The sequence below is a fragment of the Neovison vison genome, chromosome 12 (genome assembly GCF_020171115.1).
Source record: "Neovison vison isolate M4711 chromosome 12, ASM_NN_V1, whole genome shotgun sequence".
NCBI lineage: Eukaryota > Metazoa > Chordata > Mammalia > Carnivora > Mustelidae > Neogale > Neogale vison.
In genome coordinates this window covers 11,365,606-11,388,970 of record NC_058102.1, presented here as the reverse complement: position 1 = coordinate 11,388,970, position 23,365 = coordinate 11,365,606, and the positions used below count along the sequence as shown (strand labels likewise).

The following is a 23,365-nucleotide window of genomic DNA, read 5'->3' as shown; positions in this document are numbered from 1 at the left end:
TGACTTGAGCTGAAACCCAAGAGTCGGAGGCACAACTGACTGCACCACCCAGATGCCCCTGAATGACTGAGTTTCTAGATTTTATTTTTAAGTAATCTATACACCAGTGGGTTCTCCCCACTGGTGGGTTCTCCAGGGGAAGAGATCAAGAGTCACATGCTTACTGACTGATCCAGCCAGATGTCCCTCTTTTTGATTTATTTAAAGAAAATTTAATATGGGTCTTGTGCATATATAAAAAAGAAAATACTAGTATATTTAATAAGAAATTTCTTTAATTTTTTTTAAATTTTAAAGACATTATTCACTTGTTTTGTCAGAGCGAGAGAGCAAGTACAGTAAGCAGGGGGAGTGGAAGACAGACGGAGAGGGAAAAGCAGGCTCCCCCCTGAGCAAAGAGCCCAACTTGGGACTTGATCCCAGGACCTTGGGACCATGATATGAGCCAAAGGCAGACGCCTAACTGAATGAGCCACCCAGGCATCCCTAATAAGACATTTATAAACACCGGCTCCTCGGTGGCTCAGGTGGTTAAATGTCTGCCTTCAGCTGAGGTCATGAGCCCAGGGTCCTGGGGATTGAGTCCCTCATCCAGCTCTCTGCTCTGTGGGGAGCTTGCTTCTGCCTCTGCCTCTCTCTCTCATGAATAAATAAATAAAAATCTTTATTTTATTTTTTTTAAACTTACATTTTTTTCTTCTTTTTTAAGGTTTTATTTATTTATTTGACAGACAGAGATAACAAGCAGGCAGAGAGGCAGGCAGAGAGAGAAAGAGGAGGAAGCAGGCTGAGCAGAGAGCCCGATGCGGGGCTCAATCCCAGGACCCAGGGATCATGACCAGAGCCAAAGGCAGAGGCTTTAACCCACTGAGCCACCCAGGCACCCCAATAAATAAAAAACCTTAAAAAAAAAAGAAATTGCTACGTTTCACATATTCAGAATCCAGCTCTTTTGAATCCCTTCTTGATTCACAAACATCAATGTCCATATTTTTCAAACAAAATACCCTCCTCTGGGCCGTCAAGAGCGTTGTAACGAACTTTCCTGCTGGTGTTGCTGGGCCACTGTGCCGCCTGTCTGTCTTTGAATTCTTCTCATGACAAGCCCAAGCCCCTTTGGCGACTCCTGCGGGAACCAACTCAAACCCACTCACGAAAAGGGACTTGTTAGCTCATGGAACTGGCACGTTCAGGATGCAGCTAGCTTAGGCACAGGGGGATCATCACTCCGTAATGTTGCAGAGCTCCATGGACTTTCCTCCGCTTGTTTTGCTTTCCTCAGCATGCTGGTTTCATTCCCTATGTGGTGGGGAAGATGGCCACTACCAGACACAAGACGTCCAGCTTTGGGTTTCTGGTCTGAGAATAGGAAGTCCCCTTCCCTCCCAGTGTCCTTATGTGGAGTCTCAGACAAGGCTGTGATTGGCTCTGTTTGGGTCATGTGTCCAGCTGTGGTTCATTCTCTGATTGGCCAGTCTGCATTCTGTGTCTGCCCTGTGGTGGGTGGTCCCTTGGAGTTGGGTGGACACTCAGTGGGTTCTCCAGGGGCAGGCCTGTGGATCGCAAACATGCTTGTACTAAGGACCCTTTGCTTCAAGTCCAATAATCCTTCCATAGGCCTCTTTGATCAATTCATGCGTAACAAAGTTGGGATGACTTTGATGCTGGAGGAGGTTCCTTTGATCAAAAATTTGTGTTGGCCCAGTTTAGGTGTCTGAGTGCAGTGAAATACTAGTTTGTCTTGTTGACTCGCCCACATGTACAAGGGTTAGCAGGCTACTTGGGGTTTTCTGGAGGCAAAGACAGACTTCAGACTCCTGAGTTTCCACCAGTTAATTTCAGGCAACCATGGAACAAGTATTGAGTGTATGAAAGTCTTCTTTTCTTTAACTTGCTCGTGCTTCTCTTTCTTTCACTTTTCTTTAAATAATTTCTTAGGAAGTATTTACTTATTTAAGTACTCTTTACATCCAACGTGGGGCTCAAACTCAACCCCGAGATCAAGAGTCATATGCTCTTCTGACTGAGCCAAGGAGCTGACCCACTCTTGTCTTTTAAATTGATCCCTCAGTGTATATACTCTAGATGGTGTGAAACCATAGCTATATTTTACTAAGAGTTTTTCGTTGAGTGTGCTTTGTGATTATCTTTGTAATCACTCATTAACAATTGTTAATTGTTAATGAGCCCCTGGGTGGCTCAGTAGGTTAAGTGTCCGACTCTTGATTTTGGCTCAGGTCATGATCTCCGTGCTGGGTGTGGAGCCTGCTTAAGATTCTACCTCTCCCTCTGCTCCCCATCCCACCCCCAAAACCCACCAAAACCAAGAAACATCTGCTAATACAGATAATATACCTGCTTTTACACAGGAACCTTCACTGAAGCCACCTTATAACTCTCCATGGTGTCTGTCCCTGTTACCTGTTGGTGTGTCACAAGCCATCCCAACACTTAGTGGCTTACGGCAAGAATCATCTTCCGCACAGATGTGAAATTTGGTGGGGATAACTCATCTCTGCTCTGCATGGGGAGCTCAGCTGGGACTGGAGGATCTCTTTCCAAGACGGCATACCCACATGGCTGCAAGTTCGTTCAGGCTATTAGCTGGTCATGCGCCTCACTTCCTGTCTACACGGGCCTTTCTCCATGGGGTGGCTGTGTTCCCAAGAAGCAGTGAAGTTGCCTGTCCTCTTGGGCCTGTACCCAGAAATCGGTGTGGCATCATTGCTACCATGTTCTTTTGGTCAAAACAGTTCCAGAAGCCACCCTAAGTCAAGGGGAGGGGACACACACCTCACATCTTGATAGAAATTGTCATAGCCTTTGCGGCCATCTTTAATGTACCATGGTGCTTCATGGCGCAGGCTTCCGGATTCATCCCCTTTTCCTGATTGACTGATCTGAAACTGAAACAGAGCTGGTGTGAAGGGGGCTTATCTATACACTTTCATACTTGCTGTATTTCTAAATTACAATGACGGGTTATAACACACGGTGAACATTTCTAGCTAGATAGCATCATATTTTTTTCTGAGGGTGAGACTTTTCTGCACCTAACTAATTTATAATGATTTGGAATGACTCGAGAGACTGGTCTGAGATGGTAATATCTCCAAGAGAATGGCGGGGGGGAAAGCAGGCGGCAGACTTTTGAAACATTTTGCAATGAGCACGAAACTCAGGGCTCTCTCCAGAAGAGCTGGCAAATCAGTATGCAGAATTGAGAAAGGAGTGAGACAGGATATTCTGCTGGTCTTTTCTTCCCTGCTTAAATACAGCTGTTGTTTTTTATTTCAGGGTTGATGAATTAGTCGTGTGATGTACTTGGATCAAATACTTGGGCAAAAGCCTCTCATCCATTTGCCCGTCAGCTTCCCTTGGTAGCAGATTTACATTCTGTCTGGATGCCAGACTGAATTAAATGCTTCTTCAAAGCCTGCAGTCTGACAAATTCTTCTCCCCAGTCAGCATTTTTACTGTATTAAAAAAAATTAGAAAAAAAAATTAGCATCTTCAGGGAAATGATGCGGCCTACAGGTTTCTTTTCCAGGGAAGAATCCAATTTAGCTTTTGGGGCTCATGTTGTAATTGGTCGGAGAACCGAGGATCCTAACTGAGGCTGGAGCCTGGGGGAGGCGGATGCTCCAGATTCCAGAGCTTTCCTCGTCCCATTTGAGTCATCCTGCCCCCACCTGGGTTGCACGGATGTCTGGCTGGTGGAATGGATGAATACTCCTTTTGAGGGTACGTTTCTGTGCAATCAACAGTTCAGCATTGCCCTGCCACCCGGTGGGGCCACGCACACTTGACTTCCTGTTTCTTAGGTTTGAGAGTTGTGTCCCTTAATTTCTTGTTCACCAGTGTTCACAAGAAGGAAACCCACAGGTGATGTGGCTGCATTAATGATTTAATATTTATTTATTTATTTATTTTAAAAAAGATTTTATTTATTCATTTGACAGACAGAGATCACAAGTAGGCAGAGAGGCAGGCAGAGAGGGGAGGGGGAAGCAGGCTCCCTGTGGAGCAGAGAGCCTGATGTGGGGCTCGATCCCAGGACCCTGGGATCATGACCTGAGCCAAATGCAGAGGCTTAACCCACTGAGCCACCCAGGCGTGCCAGTGATTTAATATTTAGAGGAGGGCTGGAAGGAAGTGGATTTTCAAAGCATCTCACCACGGACCTGCTGTGTAATTGTTCTCAGCATAAGAATGGGGAGAACAGGGTAGGAATAGGGGATAGGATTATCTGTCTCTTAGAGTTGTGGTGACAAAGTAATGCAGGTAAGTTTCTTAAAGCATGTATTGGTTATCTATCGCTGTGTAACAAAACATGCCCCCCCAAAGCCCCTGAAATGTAGGGGCTTCCAACAACAGGCATTATCTCCAAGTTCTGTGAATTGGGAGTCAGGGAGCGGCTGAGCTGGGTGGGTTCTGTCTGGCGGTCGCTCATGGGGTTGTGTTCAAGGTGGTGGCCAGCCCTGCACCCATCTAAAGGCTGGACTGGAGGACGATCTGCTTCCGGACTTACACACCTGGCTCTTGGCAGGCATTAGTTCCTTGCCACCTGGCCAAGGAGCTCTCCATAGGTGCCTGGATGTCTTTGCAACATGGCCCGCAAGAGCGATGAAAGAGAGAAGTCTCTGGGTGGGTGAATGCTAGTCTTTTTATAACCTAATCATGAAAATGACATCCTGTGGCTTCTCCTCGTTTGCGTTAGTGAATCACTCAGTCCTGCTCCCACCCAGCAGGAGGGGAACGACTGCCAGCTCTTTGGAGGAGAAGCAGCAGAGAATCTGTGAGCTTCCCTTTCAGGCCATGGCACAGTTCTGGGTACATAATAAATACTCGGTAAATGATTAGATGTTAGGGTTAATTTAGATAAATTCACTTCTTGGTGATTTACTTTCTAGACAGACTTTAGTGACACCCTCATTTTTATTTGAGGAACAGAAGGAATTTGAGGCTCTACAGTGGATTGGAGATTATGCCCGGGGGACCTGTACAAAATGAGGACTTTTTTGCTTTTACATTTTCTGTCACTGGGAGGGAACATTTCTCCAGAGATCTCCTCTGTTGTATTGGATCAGTCAGTCCAAAGACTGTAGCAGAGGAGCACGCACCACTTAAAATTCCCTTCTTGGGAGGGGGTACATCTTCCCCCTCAACACTGGGTGTGGTGTCTTCCGGACTTGCGAGAGGGATGAAACCATGGGCGCCACGAGGACTCGGCCAGAGCATGTCCCCTGGGAGGGCTTCCGGTTCCTATCACCCCCAGCAATTTAAATCCCACAAGCAAAGGTGATTTTTAAAAAAATAAATGTATTTATTTCACTCTACAGTGTAATCACGTATTTGGAGAAAGAAAAATGCCTCCATAAACCTCATAGGACTACTGTTGACATTCTGTGACATGCCCTTTCCAGTCTCCCCCATCTGTGGCTCCCCAGCCTTACACAGCTTTAAGTAGTTCACAACTACACTCTCGTCGCCTGCTTCTTTTCGATTGGTTTTGGTCACACATGTATGTTTTATGGCATGGCCCTTTCCTATCTCTGGGAGGTTTTGAGAGCCGTGTGGTATTTTATTGGGTGAATGTCCCATCAGTTACTTAGTCTTTTTTTTTTTTTTCTCATTAACGCCAATCGGTTGTGTAATAAAGATAATATTTTTGTGTGTTGTATTCTGCTGTCACTGTTTTTACCCATGCTGTTTGCCTTTTAATTTTTATCCTATAAATGGTCACATTACCGACATTAGTTAAGTATGGGAGGGAGGGCGCCTGGCTGGTCCGGTCAGTGGAATGTGACACTTGATCTTGGAGTCAGGAGTTCGAGCCCCACATTGGGTGTAGAGATCAGTTAAAAACAAAACAAAACAAAACACAAAATTTCACCTGGAACATTAACTAACTGGAATTTAAATAAAAATTAAAAAAAAAAAGTATGGGTTGGAAACGTTAAACCTTCTCCTCTGGGGAATTGCCCCATTGCTTCTGAGGTCGGACAGTTCTTGCTTTCATTGTAACATTCCCTGGTCACCTCCAGTTTCCATACAGCTTTTAAAAATTGCTCTGAACTTAATTCTGAAGTATGAAATAGGGATTTGAAGTGAGATTTATTTTCTTTTCCAAATTACTGACCAGTTTTACATGGTGAATACCAGGGAAGGCATCTGATCAGCTGCACCATGGAGCCAGGTCTTCTGAAACACAGACAAAGCTGGCTGAAATTCTGAGGGCACTGACGATTTGGCAGAGGACAGGAGCAGCAGCCGAGGTGACGCAGGCGTCGGTGAATTGTTTGTTGCAGCACCTTGAACTTTGATTGGGAGAAGGCGCTCAGCTGCCTTCAGTGGCTGGTTAGGTGTGAGGTGTGTGGCAGGGTCTGACATATGGGAACAGTCCTAGTGAAAAGATTAAAAAAAAGTCTTGGGAAAGAAAGTGTTGGTCGGGGGGCGCTGACGGGGCCCAAATCCGGTTTACATATCATCTGTAAGAAACACGGCAGACCCAACGCTCGCTCCGGGATCAGGGAGAGATCTTTAGATGTTCCCGCCCCCGGGGAAGCTATGCCACGTATTGTCACACGCTTGGGCTGCAGAGTGTCACGGCTCTAACTGCACACGACTGGAGAGAGAGGGATCTGCAGACAGGAGGTGGGCCCAGCAGTGGAGGCCAAGAGGAAGTTTCCAGAAAAGGGCCGTGGATCCAGAAAGCCTGCGTCCCTTGAATTCTGCGTGGATGCAGGGACCCAGCAAGAATGGATGAAAAAGCAATCATCTGGGTCCTGGCTTTGAAAAAAAGTCACCGTGATTATTCTTCTGTATGAATGCTTTCCGTGGCCTGACGGGTGCATGTGAAGGGAGCAGATTCCTGGTGGGGAAGAAGAGAGAGGGCCGCTGGGCAACCAGAGAGCAGAGGCCTTGTCATCACACAGACGCAGTTAGAAACGCCTCCTTGCACACGTTTTGAACCAACAGGTGGAGCCGGTCCCTCACAAAGAATCCTCCCTTCCAGCATGGGGACAGTTTTACACAACTTGCTCAGGCAGACCAGAGGCCAGGGCGCTGTTTGGGATGTCAGAGGGCAGGGGCAGGGGCAGGGCAAGCGGCAAGTGCCGAGCAGGAGGGGAGAGCAGACGGCACAGGTGCTGAAGACAGAAGTTAGGGAGCGCAGTCTTGGGGCGGGCGCCGCTCTGAGTCCTGCTGCTCGGCTTCTGCCCGGTGAGATAACGTGGCTCTGCAGGAGCTGTCCCGTCTCTGCCCGGTGACAGCGGGCCTATGAAGATAAGCTGGGCTGGCCCCTGCCCCGGGTTCTGGAAACAGGGATGGGGGTAGGGCGAGGCAGAGTGGTGGATCCTCAGGGGACCCAGACAGGGATGCCTGGTGGGACCCTGGGAGTCACCTAACTTCTCTGACCCGATCGCTTCGTCAGGGGTGACAGTCCCACCTGCCCCAGATGGCTGAGGATGTTTGAAGGGTCTGCCTCGAACCCTTCTGAAGATGAGGACAGCTCAACTGGGGACACAGTCCGCAGGCGGGTGGGATCCCAGTTCACCTGTTGAGTAGTCCAGGAGGAAATGGGACCGCTGGGCACTTATGGGGACAGAACCGAGCCAGCCTGGTGCCCAGTGACAGTTCACTCGCAGACAAGCTTGGCTGTGGAAGGCAGCTCCCACTTGGCCGAGGGTGGCCTTCTCAGGATCCCATCTCCCAGGCACCCAAGGACCAGACTGGAGGGGAGACCAGCGCATGCCACCCCTCACAGTGACCCTGGTCACCGTGACAGTCTGAGTGTCTCTGGCAACCGTGTGTCCGTGGGACGGAGGGGCCAGCTGGGGGCCTGGCTGGGAGCCTCCTGGTGGTCACAGCTCCTCCTTGTTGCTCTCGGGGGGCCGGACTGGGGGCCCCGGGGTCCGGGAGCCACCCAGTGGGCTGCGGGCCCCGTCCTCACGGCGCCTATCCGCCGTGGTGTAGTCCCGCAGGAGTCCGCTCTCTACTCCGTGCCGCCGGAGGCTCTCGGTCCCCACGAGCCCCTGTGCTCTCAGGTACCCCTGCTGGCAGAAGGGCGGCAGCTTCTGGTGTGTGAGCGCAAACAGGAAGCAGGATTCTACACAAAAGCAAAAGACGGATGAGTAAGACCGAGAGGTGTGGGGGGAGGGGGGTACTGATGCCCCAGGGCCTTGCCCAGGGCCCTCCACCCTGTGAGCCCGGGAGCTGACTTTGGTGGGGCTCATCCCTCCCTGAAGTTCCAAGGATGGTGCCCGGATATTCTGGAAGAACGAGGCTCTAGACGGAAAGCAAACCACAGAAATGACTCCGCTCCCAAGATCTGGGCCCAGTCCACTGGGAGCTCAGCTACTGCGGAGCAGACCCTCAGCCTTCCCTTCTGGAAGCTGGCCTGGCTGGGGCAGGGAGCTCAGAGCTGCCTGCAAGGCTTCATTCCCTCAGCCATCTCTGGGTTGCAGATACGGTGTGGAAAGCACTGGTGTGAGCCCTGTGCGGGGGTGGGGGAGGGAAGAGAACACTGGGGAACAGCGCAAAGCTGGTGTACGGGTCAAGTCGGCCCTGTCAGGAAACAGCTGTGGGTACTTATTATTCAGAAATACAAAGAAACCACCAGAAGAGCCAGAAGTACTTCCTTCTGGGACTGAGGGTGGAAGTGAGAAAAAGCCTTTTTAGCTGAGTGCTTATGTAACTTTGACTTAAAAAAAAAATAGAAAAGAGGGCCGCCTGGGTGGCGTTAAGCATCCGCCTTCGGCTCAGGTCATGCTCTCAGGGTCCTGGGATTGAGCCCCTTGGGCTCTCTGCTCAGCGGGAAGCCTGCTTCTCTCTCTCCTACTCCCCCTGCTTGTGTTCCCTCTCTCACTGTCTCTCTCTCTCTGTGTCAAATAAAGTCTTAAAACAACAGAAAAGATGAAACAGATAAGGGACTTGGTCTTCTCGGGGATTTAGACAGGACGGGAAGGAGTGCACATCCAAAAACTGTCTTGAGCCTTTGATCTCAAGAAACTCGGGCACGTAACAAAGGATGTTGTGAGGCCCACATGGGTGAACAGGCTCTAAGGGGCCACACGGACGGCACTTCTGACCTCAGTTCTGACTTCCGGTCCAGATGGTCCCTGGCAACACAGGGCATGATCGTCCTCCCCGAGGAGGGAGGACCGTGGTGCAGGGGGAGCTGGGAGAGTGGTAGAAAGGGGGCTTTGGGCAAGCACCACCTTCTGATGACATAGGTCAGCCCTTCTTCAGGGCCCCGGAAGGGGCAGGGAGGGGGCAGAGAAGCTGGCAGAGAAGCCCAGCAGAATCCAGGGCCAGAGCTAGCGGCCGCACATCAACCAAGGGAGTGGACAGCTGTGCCCTCTGCCAGTGGGCCCCGAGGTCTGGATGATGTACTTGAGGCAGCCATAACCCAGGGCGGGACAAGCTCCCTCAGGGGCATGGCCATCTTTGAGTAATCCTGAAACCTCGAGAAACAGGCAGCCATTTTGTAGTGGAGAGTTCTAGACCTGACTCCCATCACTTCCGGGGCCAGTGCGTGAAGGCAGGTGATGGCTGCAGAAGGCCAGCACTTGGAGCTGTGCTGTGAATGATGTCTGAGCATCTATATATTTAGACGATCAGCCTGCACTGCTGTTTTAAGCCAGCTCTCTCAGTGTATACATCTTGATTTTGAGGTTGGCCGACGATGTCACCTGGGGCCAAAACAAGGACATGTGCCCTCTGACCTGCAGGCCAGACACTGATCATCTCGCACCTGATTTATTTGAATAGTACCTGACATACAACTGGTGTTCAACACATGTTTGCTGAACAGAAAAGGGCAGATATTCTAGGCATTCAGGGTGTTTTAAAAAAGACCGAAATTGGGCCTGTTTCTGTCACTTCTCCCTCAGGGTCCTCAGACTTCTGTCGGAGCTACCTTCCAATTCACCGATTCTCTCTTCATCTCTGTCTAATGTGCTACTTTATCTTTAGGTTGAGTTCTTTTTCTTTTTTTAAGTTTATTTACTTGTTTTCGAGAAAGTGAGCTTGTGAGCAGGGCAGAGAGGGATGGAGAGAGAGAATCCCAAGCAGACTCCCTGCTGAGCACAGAGCCTTGACATGGGGCTTGATCCCAGGACCCTGAGAACATGACCTGAGCTGAAATCACAAGTCAGATGCTTAACTGGCTGAGCCCTCCGGGCACCCCTAGGCTGTTTCTAGTTATATGTTTTTTCATTTCCACAAGTTTTATTTGGCTCTTCCTGAATGCTGCCCAATTACATCTTTGATAATCTATTTTCTCATTTCTTTACATATTTTAGGCAGACTTTGTATCCTCTATTTTTAACTATTCCGATTCCTATAGTCTTTTTGGGTTTGATCCAGAAGTTTGTTTTTTTTCTGCTGACGCTCCCTCACAGAGGCTTGTGTCCTTATGTGTTAAGTGCTTTTTGCTTGGGGGTCGGGGTGGGTTCTATTTACTTGGAACTTTATCTGTGGAAACTTTTTGAGCTCTAATTTTTTCTTTTTTTAAATTTATTTATTCGAGAGAGAGAGAGGGAGAGAGTGGGGCTGGGAGGGGGGAGAAGCAGAGGGGGAGGGACAAGCAAATTCTATGCTGAGTGTGGAGCCCAACTTGGGGCTCGATCCCAGGACGCTGAGTCATGATCTGAGCTGAAACCAAGATTCGGTCGCTTAACTGACTGAGCCACCTAGGCTCCCTGAGCCCTAGTTTTCTTTTATGTATATATGTATTTCTCCAGTTTTATTTATTTTTTTAAAGGTTTTATTATTTATCTGAGAGACAGTGCACGCGAATGTATGTGTGTGCACACGAAGGGGAGAGGGGCAGTGGCAGAGGGAGAAGCAGGCTCCCCACTGAACAAGGAGCCTGACTTGGGCCTTGATCCCAGGGCCCTGGAATTTTGACCTGAGCCAAAGGTAGACGTTTAACGGACTAAGCCAGTCAGGTGCCCCCTCCTTTCTCTAGTTTTAAAGTTTGTTTCTTGGGGCGCCTGAGTGGCTCAGTGGGTTAAAGCCTCTGCTTTTGGCTCAGGTCATGATCCCAGGGTCCTGGGATCGAGCCCCGCATCAGGCTCTCTATTCAGTGGCAAGCCTGCTTCCTCCTCTCTCTCTGCCAGCCTTTCTGCCTACTTGTGATCTCTGTCTGTCAAAAAAATAAAATCTTTAAATAAAAAGATAAAGTTTGTTTCTTCACAGAAGACTTGCATTTCCTTCTGTGATTTTTACACCATGAGGACAGTGTGAAGTTTGGCCCCAAACTCACATGAGGGAGGCTTAGTGGTTAGAAATTCTCAGGAGGAGATTCTACCCAGAACCAAAAAGCCCGAGTCTCCACCATCTCCCTCTTGAGAGGGTTTTGTGCCTCTTTGAGCCACTGAGATCTGAGCTTAGGTGAAGGACTCTGAACAGACCTCCCTCCCTGCCCCAGCCTCACCTTCCCGCCCCCAAGCGTGGCTCGGTTACCCAGGCTCCGGGCTCCTGCTGGTGGCTGGCAGCTATCCCACGTCCGGCAGGGGCTTTATGGTTTTCTCAGATCTCCCTTTTCTCCCCCTGCCAGTTCTTTAAGAAATGAATTCTACTCAGCAACTTCAGGTGTGCTGGACTGGTAAGGGTCTCTCTGAACACCTCTACCTCGTGGATAACAGAATTCTCAGGTGTGGGTTCTGGTTATGAATCCTGAAAACTCCGCAGGGCACGGATTGATCAGGTCTTTTTTTGACCTCCTGCTCAGTCCCTTTGGTCCTTCTAGGAACTTAGGTTACCTGCATAGAAGCTTCGCAAATCGGTGTCCAAACAGTTCTCCAGGAAGCGCCTCAGAGGCAGGATATGCCCCACCGGGGCAGTCCAGTCGGTCAAGAAATCTTCCACGACATGGTGGATGGCCGTGGGCCGAGGCAGGGCCCAGCCGGCAGGGCGGAACCTCACCTCCTGCTCTGTGGGGCAGAGAGGGGGAGTTGTGTCAGAGCCTGGAGGCTGGGCTTCCCATCCCGGAGACGACAGTGTGGTTCCCACACGTCCCAGGTGCTTCCCTCGCTCCCTCGTGCTCGGCTTTCCCGACACACTGTGCTGGGCAGCTGCCGGCCTGTCCCACAGCCATCACTGTGTTTGCAAGGCTGGCATGAGGAAGAGACTAGATTTGTTCCTTGTGGTGTCAGAAAGCAGAACCAAGACTAATGACTCACGCCCGGGGTCTTTCTAAGGCACACGTGGACTGAGGTTCTTTGTGACCGCTTCCGAACGGCCCTTTCTGGGACACGACTCAGAGGCCCTGCCTCGAAAGGGGCCCGAGGGCTCACCTAGGCCAGCTTCGTGCCTGGTGTGGGGTCCCTTCCGTGGCATCCCAGGCAGGTGGCTATTAAGCCAGGACTCAACCACCCTTATACTGCGACACTCGACTCTAGGGGTGACCCGTTCCACTGTGACAGCTCTGATTAGTAGCTACTCCCAATTCTGACAAGAACCCTGAGTTCCTGTCACTTCTACCTGCTGACATCACCTCTGTCTGTTCTTAGGGCATCCTCTTCCAAGGGACAGCTCTTCAGTTTCTGAAGCAGGAGTGGTGTCGCCGGGGGTGGGGAGGCGGGCGTTCACCTACTGGTAGCTGCTCTGTGCCGGGTACCATGCTGGTGTGCTGTGCTTCTTTTGGGGAAGATTTTATTTATCTTTTAAATAATCTCTACACCCAAAGTGGGGCTTGAACTCACAACCTAAGATCAAGAATCACACGCCCCTCCGCTTGAGCCGGCCGGGCGCCCCGCATTCTGTGTTCTTCATCTCATTTTTCCTCACACAATCCTGCTGTTATCCCCACTTTCCAAATGAGGAAGCGGAGGCTCAGAGAGTTGCAGGAATGGTCTCAGGCCCCAGAGCAAGGAAAGCACAGCCCGAGAACACTGCCCAGCTTTTCTGTGCTTTTCAGGCTACCGGCCTGTGGTAACCACCTCCAGGGCCTTTCCCCGGTCCCTCTGAGAGTCCGTCTCCAGGTCCCCTCTCCCTCCACATTCGCCCTCCTTCGGACACACACAGCAAGGCTGTCCCTCTTGCTGGTGTGGCGCCTGGAGGGGGTCACGACACTCCACGTGTGGCCTGCCCCGGTCATGGTATGCGCCCGAATCTGGGAACACTGTTTCTTATTCCCGGACCTTCTGCCCCGTTGGGTTTCTGGGTGGAGCTCCTCACTGTCCTCTGCCAGCCGCGAGAAGTTGTGTGGGAGGTGACAGGTGTGACGGGAGAGAGACCTGGGGTCCGAGCAGCGCCCAGCTCCCGGAAGGACGTCTGCGCTCGGGGGAGAGCCGCGCCCCAGCTCACCAGTGGGAAGATGCCGGTAGTAGTAGACGACGGGGTGGAGGAAGTTAGACCGCCAGGCGTCTTCCGTGTGCCCCACAGACCGGTCATAAAAGAAGACGTCCTTGTCGGGCCCAGAGAAGTTTCTGCCGTACTCCATGTCGATGACGAACAGCCCATGCCTGGCCTTCCTTCCCGTGATGGTCTCCAGCTGGGCCAGCATCTGCACGGGGAACTCCTCCAGGTACTCAAATGCCGTGGCGTTCCTGGGGACAATGGCAGCGCGGGAGGGCCAGACCCTCAGTGCCGTGGCAGAGCTGAGGAGCGTGTGCGTGCACGCGCGTGTCCCTTGTACAGCCGCTGGTCATCCCCACGCACCTCACTTTACCATTACTGTCACAGCTGAGCCCTGGCTTACACTGGGACAGATTCCAGAAAACTCCAAGCAACCGGAAATGTATCTGGGGAGTGGGTGACCCAGGCTGAGAGAACAGTAACAGGGAAGCCCTGGGAGGGAGCGACTGCCGTGGTGTCTTCCAGGGACAGGAAGAAGGCCGATGTGGCTGGAGTGGCCTCAGGTGGAGGGGCAGGAGAGGGGCTTGGGGACAGGTCGAGGAGGGCTCGTGTGTGCTCTGACGGCCCCCTGGCCCCTGGAGAGTACTGAGCGGAGCTGACTATGTGTGACTTGTGTTTTGAGAGGACCGTCAGGCTGCTCTGTGGAAAGCAGGCCGTGGGGCCAAGGTGGGAGACCGTGGTTAGTTCAAGAGACAGACGCCGGCCCTCTGGACCAAGGCGGCAGTCCTGGGGCTGGGGAGAGGCAGTCAGATTCTTGATGTAATTTGAAAGCTTTATGTTTATGGACAGTCTGAAGGTGGAGAATGGGAATGGAAGAGAGGAGTCAGGAGGATGGATACCTTGCACTCATCACTGTGAAATCCTTGTGTGTTCCTGAACTTGGGGCATGTGGCCCTCCCTGGCTTTGGGTCAGGTTGCTTCCCCTCTGAGGGATTCCCCCCTGCTTCTCACCTGCCACCTGTCCTCGGAGCACCCTTACCCACTGCCCCTCTCCCTCCCTGCTCTGCTGGTGTCACCTGTGATCTGCCACCTGTCACTTAATTGATAAGGAGCCCAGCCGGTCCCCGCCCGAGGTAGCCCGCCGATCCACACCGGGGCTTCACATCACTTCGGTTTACTGCTTGTCCACCTGGGGCCAACTGTGACCTCTCAGTGGCTTTTACTTTTGCCCACCAGGTGTGAATACCCCCACTGTGCGGGTGAGAGAAAGGCTCAGAGAGGCTACGTGACTTGGTCCAGGTCACACAGGTCGAAAGTGGCAGAGCTACAATGCACATCTAGGGCTGTCTGTCTACCTGTGGTGACGATTTCCCTGATGTTTTCCCCCAGAACCGATCTCCCCTGTCTCCCTGCAGGCTTCACCTGAGGAGGGAGCCCCGGGGCCCCTCCACACCTGGAACAGGCAGAGAAGAGCTAGGACGGGGTGAAGAATGGTGAAGCCAGGCTACTCACTCCTTCAGCAGGACGACGTCGGCCAGCACACTGAACATCTGGTAGAGCCCAGAAGCCTCGTTCACGCGCCGGATGATGGCGCTGGTCAGCTGTGACGTGGGAAGCTCGGTGGAGGGCCAGGCGACGCCGTGGTGGCGATGCTCCAGCAGGCGGTGCACAGCACGCACTGGGAAGGCCAGAGAGAGGGAAGGCATGACGCAGGACGCCCTTAGGATCTGCTCCTTCACCGCCTGATGCCTATCCAGTCCCCACGGACTTCTTGGAACTCAAGACACGCTTGCTTGTGTGGCACCAAGAGGCGGCCTTTGGAACGGGGTCAGCGGAGGCTTCCTACACTATGGGCCAGACGGACAGTGCTGTGGGCTCTGCTGCCTAATCTGTCAGGCTTCCCCATTGCTTCCGGTGTGAAAGCAGCCCTGATGGTCGCTGCAAGGATGGGCGTGGCGGGCTCGGGCTCCCGGCCACCCGCGCCACCCCTCCCAGCTGCTCTGCGAGCCCCAGACCCTGTGCCGGCCTCCCACCCGGCTCCCCTGGCCCCAGTTCCCCTTCCTCCCAGGCCCCAGCTGGAGACCCTTTCAGCGTCCCCTCTCCTTCACTGCCTAACTCCAAACTGTCACAAAGACAGACTCATGTAAGGGCAGGAAAGCGACAGCTGTCCCTCTGCACAGAGCTGAGGACGGACACAGCGAGTGGAGTCTGGGGAGGGGCTTCCCTCTGGCAGTGGGAAGACCCGTCAGGAGAGACAAACATGCCCGGGTCCGGAGAGGGAGGCCAGTGGGCTGACACATACAGCGTGGGACGGACGGGCTGGGGGTCGGGAGTAATTGTCCACACGGTTACGGTCTGTGCCCTTCCTACCTTCTCTTCTGTTGGCTTTCCTCTGCCTTACTGGCTGCTTCTGGTCTCCCTGGGGACCGGATTCTCAGGTTCAGGCAGGATGAGCGGGATGTGCACAGCCGCACGGGCCCTCCCCCCGCAGGGCCCTCCGCTCCTAGTGGTGACCACACAGCGGTCGGCGCCTGAACACCCAGGACTGTCGCCCACGTGCCCGAAGCTCAGTGGTTGGCTGTGAACTTGAGGGTCAGATAACACGCGTGGATTCAAATTACCCGTCTGCCATCCGCCGGCTGGGGGACTTGGGGGAAGTTACTTAAGCTCTCTGTGCCCTAGTTTCCTCATCGGGAAGTGGAGCGGAAACGACAGGCCCTGCCTCACGGAGCTGCCGTGAGGATTCGGTCTTGGAGCTGAGAAAAGATCGGGGGACAGAAGGAAGCAGGGGAGCCGGCGTAGAATGTGCCAGAACAGCAGGTACGGGAAACACTGATGAGGATTTCTTAGAGGGGAGACACAGCTAAAGGGACAGACACTTCCATTCCGGGGGGGGGGTGTGTGTGGTGTGGTGTGTGTGTGTGTGTTTGTTCTGTGGATGTCCTGGTTTACAGACAGCTAACACCCTTTCTCTGGTTTCCTTCTCTGACCACACACAGCACATAAAATACATCTGGAAAATCAAACATGACTCTTTTTCCCTGCCCAACTGGAAGGACAGTAAAATGCAAACACGAATATTAAGCCAATGGGAATGATCGAATTAAACACAGAAACGCCAGGATGCAGGACAGAGGACCCTTCTGGTGTCTGTGGCAAAATCAAACCAGGCCCGTGTAACAGGCGCCCACCATCAGCCTGTCTGGCGCGCAGAGCATTTATACCCTCAGATCTGACATCATCCAACCCATAGTTTTTACTGGGCTTTGTGGCTACCCAGAGCATCTGTGCATGATGCTTTGCAGCTCCAAGGTCCCCAGGTATCGTCTTAGTTTTTACGACAGCCCCGCGAGGGCCGGGAGTTCACCTCATTTATGCCTCCGACGCCACTGCATCCGAAAGAGGCTCCCGGAGAGTTCACGAAGGCTCACCTCTCAGCCCGCCCTGCTGGGGAGGGACCCCCAGGACCCCTCTTCAGGCTCTGCCTCCTTGGCAATGCCTGCTGCTCCACTGGCACAGGACTAGGGCAAGCCACACGCCTCGCCCACATGGCCCTGCTCTGATGCTTCTCGAGATCTATCCTCAGCCCATGAAACCTGCGGCCCTCTGTCCCAGACAGGGATCTTAAGACGACTGACTTCCGGGAAGGCTGCTGTGAATCAGGGTCTGTTTACGAGCCCCGGGGATGGTTCTCTCCGCTGGCTCACCTGTGTAGCGGAAACCGTGGATGAAGCCCCCCGCAGACTTGCGGTAATCCACAGAGTGGCTGGCAGTGCCCAGCACGAAGAGACCCCGGCTTCCTTTGGACTCATAGCTGGCTTTGATCAGTGGGTACTTCTTGCTGAACTCGCCCCCGGAAGACAGTCTGAGGGACCTGTGAGCCGAAAGGGATTTTTGTAAAAATCACTGCTGTGTACAAAACACTGCCGTGTACACTGCTGTGCACGAGTGTGCTGTGTGCTCGGCACCGAACTCAGCGCACATGCTTCATACTGCTTGTTGTGTCGAAACCACACCAGGCCCCTAAGAGCTGGGTATGATGATCTCTGTTTGACAGAGGGAGTCCCTGAGGCTCAGCCTGAAGATGTGGTGAGTCAGGGACAGAGCCAGGTTCAAGCCTGACTCAAGGCTAGGCTTTGGGCTCCGGCGGGGTCCTGGGGGACATGCTGGGATGGGGGGGTCCGCTTCAGGCCCTTCAGTTTCTCCACATCTGCCAGCACCTTGGCCAGAGGAAAGGGAGAGACACTGGACGGAGTCTTTGATACTGAGCTTTGCCAAGGTACTAGGGCAGCAACGTGTCAAAGCGGTTGAAAACAATTAGAAGTGAACTTGGTGTCTTACCATTTTATGAAGCCTATAGGATATACCAAGTACTTTCCCATGTTATTCCTCACAGCAGCCCTGTGAGAGAGAGCTATGCTCTCCGTTTTAGTGATGAAGAAAGGGGGCATAGCCTGGTTAAGTGACTTTCCCAGAGCCCGCAGATTTGGTCCGCAGAGAATCTCAGACCGACCTCAGAGGCTGTGTCCTTAGCGGCTATGCTAACGCGGCCCCTCAGCAAATTCCCCTTCTTTATTCGGCCTGAGCTCCCTTTCCCGTCCGTCTGGTGGAAAGTCCCAGCGCAGAGGAAGGCCCCTGTGGCTGCTGCTCTGAAGGGCCTCTGGGCCGCCCGTCCTTGTCAGCACAGCAGGCTCCCATCCTGGGTGGGGGACCGGGAGCATCCACGTCCACCGTGATGGCGCCGTCCCGAGAGCCCTCCCGCCGGCCCAGGGGATGGTGACTCTCTGCCCCCCTGGGGAGGTGTCAGAAGGGGTTCGCGAGGAGACCCCAGCTCCCCGCTGTGTGGACTCACTTGTTGAAAATAGAGAAGTCGAAGTTCCAGCCCAGGCAGCGGATGACCCGGTCATAGGCCACGCGCATGGCAAAGTTGTCATTGTCGTCCTGGGGGAGGGTGACGGCGTCGGCACTCTGGTTGCCTTCCTCCAGGAAGAACTTCAGGGTGACGTGGAACTTGCCCTCGCGGTCCTTCACGATGGCCAGATCCGTCAGGTCGGACTCGAGCAACCCGTCCAAGGACTTCAGCTGGTAGGTGTCCAGCAGGCCATTGTTGATGGCCCTGGGGCCCGAGGGGAGCACCAGGAGAGAGAAAGGAGTCTGAACGGGGCACGAGGAGACTCAGAGGAAGGGGTGCTTGTTCCAGTGGGGTCAGGAATGGCTTTGGAGGGGGCTGGCGGAACGGATTTCACGAGCAGCTCGCAGCGTACCTGAGGTCTCCCACGTAGTGGGTGGCCCACGACAGCCGGACCCGGGAGCGGCTCAGCATGTGGATAAAGTTGGTGACACCCAAGATGTTCTCCGCCGTCTCAAAGGCAGAGTTCCCACGCCCCAGGATCAGCACATTCTGACCCTCGAAGTCCTCGGGGTCCACGGACACAGACTCGTACCCCTCCACGTATTCGGAGCCTGGGAAGTCAACCTGGTTGGGGACCGACAAACCGGTGGCCACGAGAAGCACGCTGCAGGGAGGGGACAGATGGAAGACCCCGATGTGAACATTACTCCCTGCACCTGCCACCTGGCTACCCCGCCTTCCCCAGGCTGCCAGGGCTCCTAAAAAAGCCAGAGAATGTCCGTTCATTCATCCGTTTACTGACCTATCCCAGAATATCAGACAGACTTTTCCCCCTTGCCCCTCCCAGGCCCACTCCAGTGGATGGTCTCCTTTCCCACGCACTGGGATGATGGCAAACATGAGAATTAATCCAACTCTCTGAGAAGGGAACACAAGAAATTAAGTAATTCCCCTAATGTTGAACACAGCAGGCAGCCCAAGTGACTCCCTCAGTGTTGAAAATGACTCTTCCCTTTTTCTTTGGTCCACTTTCCCTTTTCTGATGGCTGGGCCAATGCAAAGGACTGCTGAGCAGGAATTCTGTCCCAGGCCCCTACCGACTGTTTTGTGCATCACCTCACTGCCTAAAGCAGCCCTGAGTTGGTGTTCTTTGGCTTTCCAGGTGAGGGGACACAGGCCCTAGAGGCCTATGGCCTCCCAAGTTCCTACAATAGCCAAGTCAGAATGTGAAACCAGATCAGCCCGATTGATTCATGCTGGAGGGTGTTACAGTCCTGGGCAGGGATGCATTGAGATTTGATTACAGATGGTTTTGAAAACAGAACCGGAGGGCTTGTAGAAGACATCTGCAGCCCTTGTGGCTCCTTGTTTTGCGAACCCTGTCCACCCAGCTCAGATCTGACTCCCCTAGGCGGTTATCTGGCGGGCTAAAATGCAAGGGTCCCAGGCTGGCACGGCCCTTCTTTCCTGGGCTGTAACAAGCAAAGGACAAGGCTGGGCCTCCGGCGAAGGGCGTTGAGAAGATGACCTCCTGGCACTGCCTGGGACCCAAGTGGCAGCCCCACAGCCTGGGAGGGAGAGGCAGCCTGGTGTAGCAGAGAAGGTACAGGCTTCGGGGTGAGGAAGATGGGCTCGGATTGTGTGCCACAGCCCCAGTGACTCAACTTCTCCCGCCCGAGCTCTTCATCTGTAACTCGAGGATCAGTGAACTGCCCCCAGGGTCATTGTGAGGAGGGAATCAGGGCAGTACAATGTGTGACTTGGAGTTTGGGTTGTCTACACAGTGTTAAGCTTTCTCCCAAGCCAAAGCAAGCTAAAACTGAACGCCCGCCGGCAGCTCTGCCTGTGGGGCCTCCCGCTCTAGCTCAGTCTGAAATTCCACTGAGCCCGTCTAACACCTGCTGGACATCTTCCCCAGCATGTCTTCGGAGGAACACTAGTTCTAGGAGATGTTCCTCAGGAAGGACTTTTGGGTACATAAGCTAGACGATGCTGAGTACCCAATGCTGGTGTCACAGTGAACGTGACAGACGGATAAAATATTAAAAGAAAAAATAAAAGTAAAGACCTTATTCTCTCATTTCTTCCACATCTCCTGCCGACCAAGGGGTGCCAGCAGGTGGGTTCTGGGAGGCGTTCCTTACCTGCACTGGTGTGTGTGACCCATCTGGTCGGTCAGGATGAAGTAATGGCCGTTCCAGGCCTGCCGGGCCTTGTGCAGAGTGACGTGAGTAATGGTCGTGTTGTACAGCACGTGGAGCCCCAGGCGCTGGGCAAAGTCGCCCAGGTAGCGCACCATGTCTCCCGCGTCGGGGAAGTAGGCCCGGGAGTAGTGTCTGAAGAGCAGCCGGGGGTCGTGGCTGAGCAGAGAGTTCCAGTCGTGGCGCAAGTTGAACTCCGCATTGGCCTTGCCCGTGTGCCTCTTGTTGATGCTGATGAGCTGGCGGTGGCGCGGGTAGCGCGTGAAGAAGCTGCCGGGCCGCGGGGCGCGCTCGAACACCGCGTAGTCCCGCCCGGCCCGCTGCAGGAAGTAGGCCATCTGCAGGCCCGCGGGCCCGGCACCCAGGACGCAGTAGTCCCGGGGTGGGGGTACCGAGGTCTGGGCTGAGCGCAGGCACAGAGCCAGGTGCAGGGCCAAGGTCAGGAGCAGCCCCAGCGGGCCCCACAGCCGGGCTGCGGCCCAGAGGTCCATCCTGTGGCAGCCGTGGGGATGGCCCCTCGAGGCCCGGGTAGATGGGCGAGGGGCAGGGGCTCGCCTGGGCGCTCACCGCAATCGGAGGTCGAGCCAGGACTGGAGCCCAAGGCCCTCTGAGCTCATCTGCCAGCCTCCATCCCCTCAAGCTCGGATCTAGGGCTCCCCCCAGGAAATCTGAGCGCCTCCGTCTCCTCCAGGGCCTTGGTTCCCAGGAGCGCCACCCCCTTTCTTATTGCCCTGGTGGTATGAGGGTGGGTGTTCCCCCATTCTTCCCCTAATTTGAGGGGTGCCCGACACCCTTCCCGAGCCCTCCCCAGCTCAGACAGTAGAAACAGGTCTCTTTGGCTACGTCCCCGCCCTCGAGACCGAAGGAGGTGTGGCCTGCGGGGCCCCGCCCCCTCCGGGTGCCCCGCGCGGCGGACTCCTCGATCGCGTGACAGTGCTGGCCCAGCACACCTGCCGCCACGCGACGCAAGGCCACACTCTTGCCGGCGCAGCTCTCCGCGAGGCCTCTCTCCGAGCGTGCGCGGTGCCCACGCCTGCAGCGCCTGCCTCTCCGCACGGACCGCGGACCTTCCTGCCGCACCGGCGACAGCCAGCAGTCGACTGAGGCCGCGCTCTGCGCGCTGGCACCGCGGCGGCCCCGCCCCTCCCGCCCGGCCAATGGCAGGGGGCGGGGTCACGTGCGCGGCGCGCGGCACGCCGGGAGGGGCGGGGCGGGCACGGGCTCCCGGGGGCGCGGGGCAAAGCGCGCACGTGCTGCCTGCGGGCGGGGAGCTGGGGGGCTGGTACCGCTGGGGATTGGGACACGCTGGAGCCCAGGGCTCTTGTGTTAAAGCTGTGCCTCTCCACGTGCAGGGGAGGCGCGGGAGCCGATGGCTTTTGGAGATAAACCTAGTTCTTAACACTCCATCGTTAACGTAGTCGGACACATGTTGGTTACCCAGTTTTGGGGGGACTGGAAACCAGGTCGAAGTCGGGACAGAAAAAACAGGTGTTTGCCACAGTGATTCAGTCTGTTATTTGCTCAGTAACATGCAGGACTGGCTGGTTGTCCCACCAACCAGGAGAGGTAGGCGATTGTTTCCCATATTCTGTAGTCACTGGCCAAATGGAGGTTTAGCTGTGATTTGCGTGAGGGACCAAACGGTTAAGTGGAACCTGGAATTAATCCCCCGTCCCCCTTACACCAAATTATGAGCTCTCTCCAATAAGTTTTTTGTCACGTTTTCATTCTTGGTAATGTAAACAAAGTGGCCCATGGTATGCCGGTGTAGAGACAAACCGGCTGCGAATGCACAGCAATGGGCGTGGCTGCAGGGGAGGGAACGGGAAAGGCGGGAGATGATCCTGAGCCACTGCTCAGGTGAACTGGATAATCAAGGCTGGCTTTGCACGGGGGGAACGTGGATCCCGCTTCATATTTACAGGGGCAGAACATTTGTCCTTTTCTGAGAGGTACAGGAAACTTGGAGGGGCATTAAGGCTTTGTGTTCTCATGGAAAGGCAGCCATGCCTGGTGTGGAGAGAACTCCATGATCTAACTTTGCATGGCTGGAGCTTTTTATTAAAAAATTGTCCCTGGGACCTTCTCTAGAGAAGTCTTCCTTGACCTCTCAGAACAAAAGTACCCCCAAGGAATGCCACGTATCTATTTACAGCTTGTGTCTGCCTCAGAGAAAAGGTCAATGGAGCAGAAATGATCTTAGTCACTCTGGTGGCCTCTGTGCTTCCTCCAGGACCTGGGATACAGCAAGACACCAGTAAGCATTTGTTGAATAAACCCTGAAAGTAGAGGCTATGTGAAGTACCTTGCCAGAAACAAAGTAGGAACATCAGCTTCTTGGTGGTTGGGATGATGTGAGAATGGGTACAGATAAATGAAGCACTGGAATTAGCTGCTCATCTTATCTGGTGAGCAGAGGGAAGTCAGGACTGATGAAGTATGGCCAGGCCTTGACAGTGGGCTCACAGGCAGCAGGATGCAGTGGAAGGTTTGAGTTAGGACTGAAGCCATCAGCTTATCAGCTTGATGGCCCCAAGAAGGACGGAGAAAAGTAGTGGACAGATAAAGCAAAGGAAGCCTGTGGAAGCTGGTGCAGTTTTTAGGACCCAAGTTTGAAACTGACTTCCACCTGCCCACTCATCCCCTGCTAATCCCCTGGACTGCATCCTGGGTCTGCAGAGCCAGTCTGGTGAGGACCAGGCTCAACTCCGAAACCTCATGGCACTTAACACTTTCATGTGTGCTTTTGGACAATCTACCTATTTTGAAGACTCCCCAAGAAGCATGTTGCATGCCTTAACTAACTTCCATGAAACCAATAAACGTTTGGTTGCTGCGGCTCAATTACTACTATTATTTTTAAAGATTTTGAGAAAGAGAGCATGAGCAAGAGGAAGGGCAGAGACAACCAGATTTCCCAATGAGCCACCATGACCCCCTGGGCTCAATTATTCTGATTAAAGTAGTAACCAGAATGTTACTCAAGAGCTGAGCCCATTTCCTC

The 23,365-nt window shown here is 53.7% G+C and overlaps 1 protein-coding gene across 1 annotated transcript; it reads right to left on the bottom strand.

Annotated features, from left to right (window-relative positions):
* Nucleotides 1-5,311: 5,311 nt before the first annotated feature.
* Nucleotides 5,312-20,858, bottom strand: FOXRED2 (FAD dependent oxidoreductase domain containing 2). Its single transcript, XM_044226948.1, has 8 exons — nucleotides 20,305-20,858; nucleotides 18,573-18,824; nucleotides 18,161-18,424; nucleotides 17,016-17,182; nucleotides 14,821-14,986; nucleotides 13,318-13,559; nucleotides 11,772-11,942; nucleotides 5,312-8,110 (listed from the first exon to the last, which is right to left on the bottom strand). The coding sequence occupies exons 1-8, from the start codon at nucleotides 20,850-20,852 to the stop codon at nucleotides 7,866-7,868; spliced, it is 2,055 nt and encodes a 684-aa protein (XP_044082883.1). The 5' UTR covers nucleotides 20,853-20,858; the 3' UTR covers nucleotides 5,312-7,865.
* Nucleotides 20,859-23,365: the final 2,507 nt, after the last annotated feature.

Coding starts and splice junctions, on each gene's coding strand:
- FOXRED2 (XM_044226948.1), bottom strand. CDS start 20,852: ATGGACCTCTGGGCCGCAGCCCGGCTGTGGGGCCCGCTGGGGCTGCTC. Junction 13,560..14,820: donor GACGTCGTCCTGCTGAAGGA/GTGAGTAGCCTG, acceptor CATTGTCCCCAG/GAACGCCACGGCATTTGAGT. Junction 11,943..13,317: donor CTACCGGCATCTTCCCACTG/GTGAGCTGGGGC, acceptor TCTGCCCCACAG/AGCAGGAGGTGAGGTTCCGC.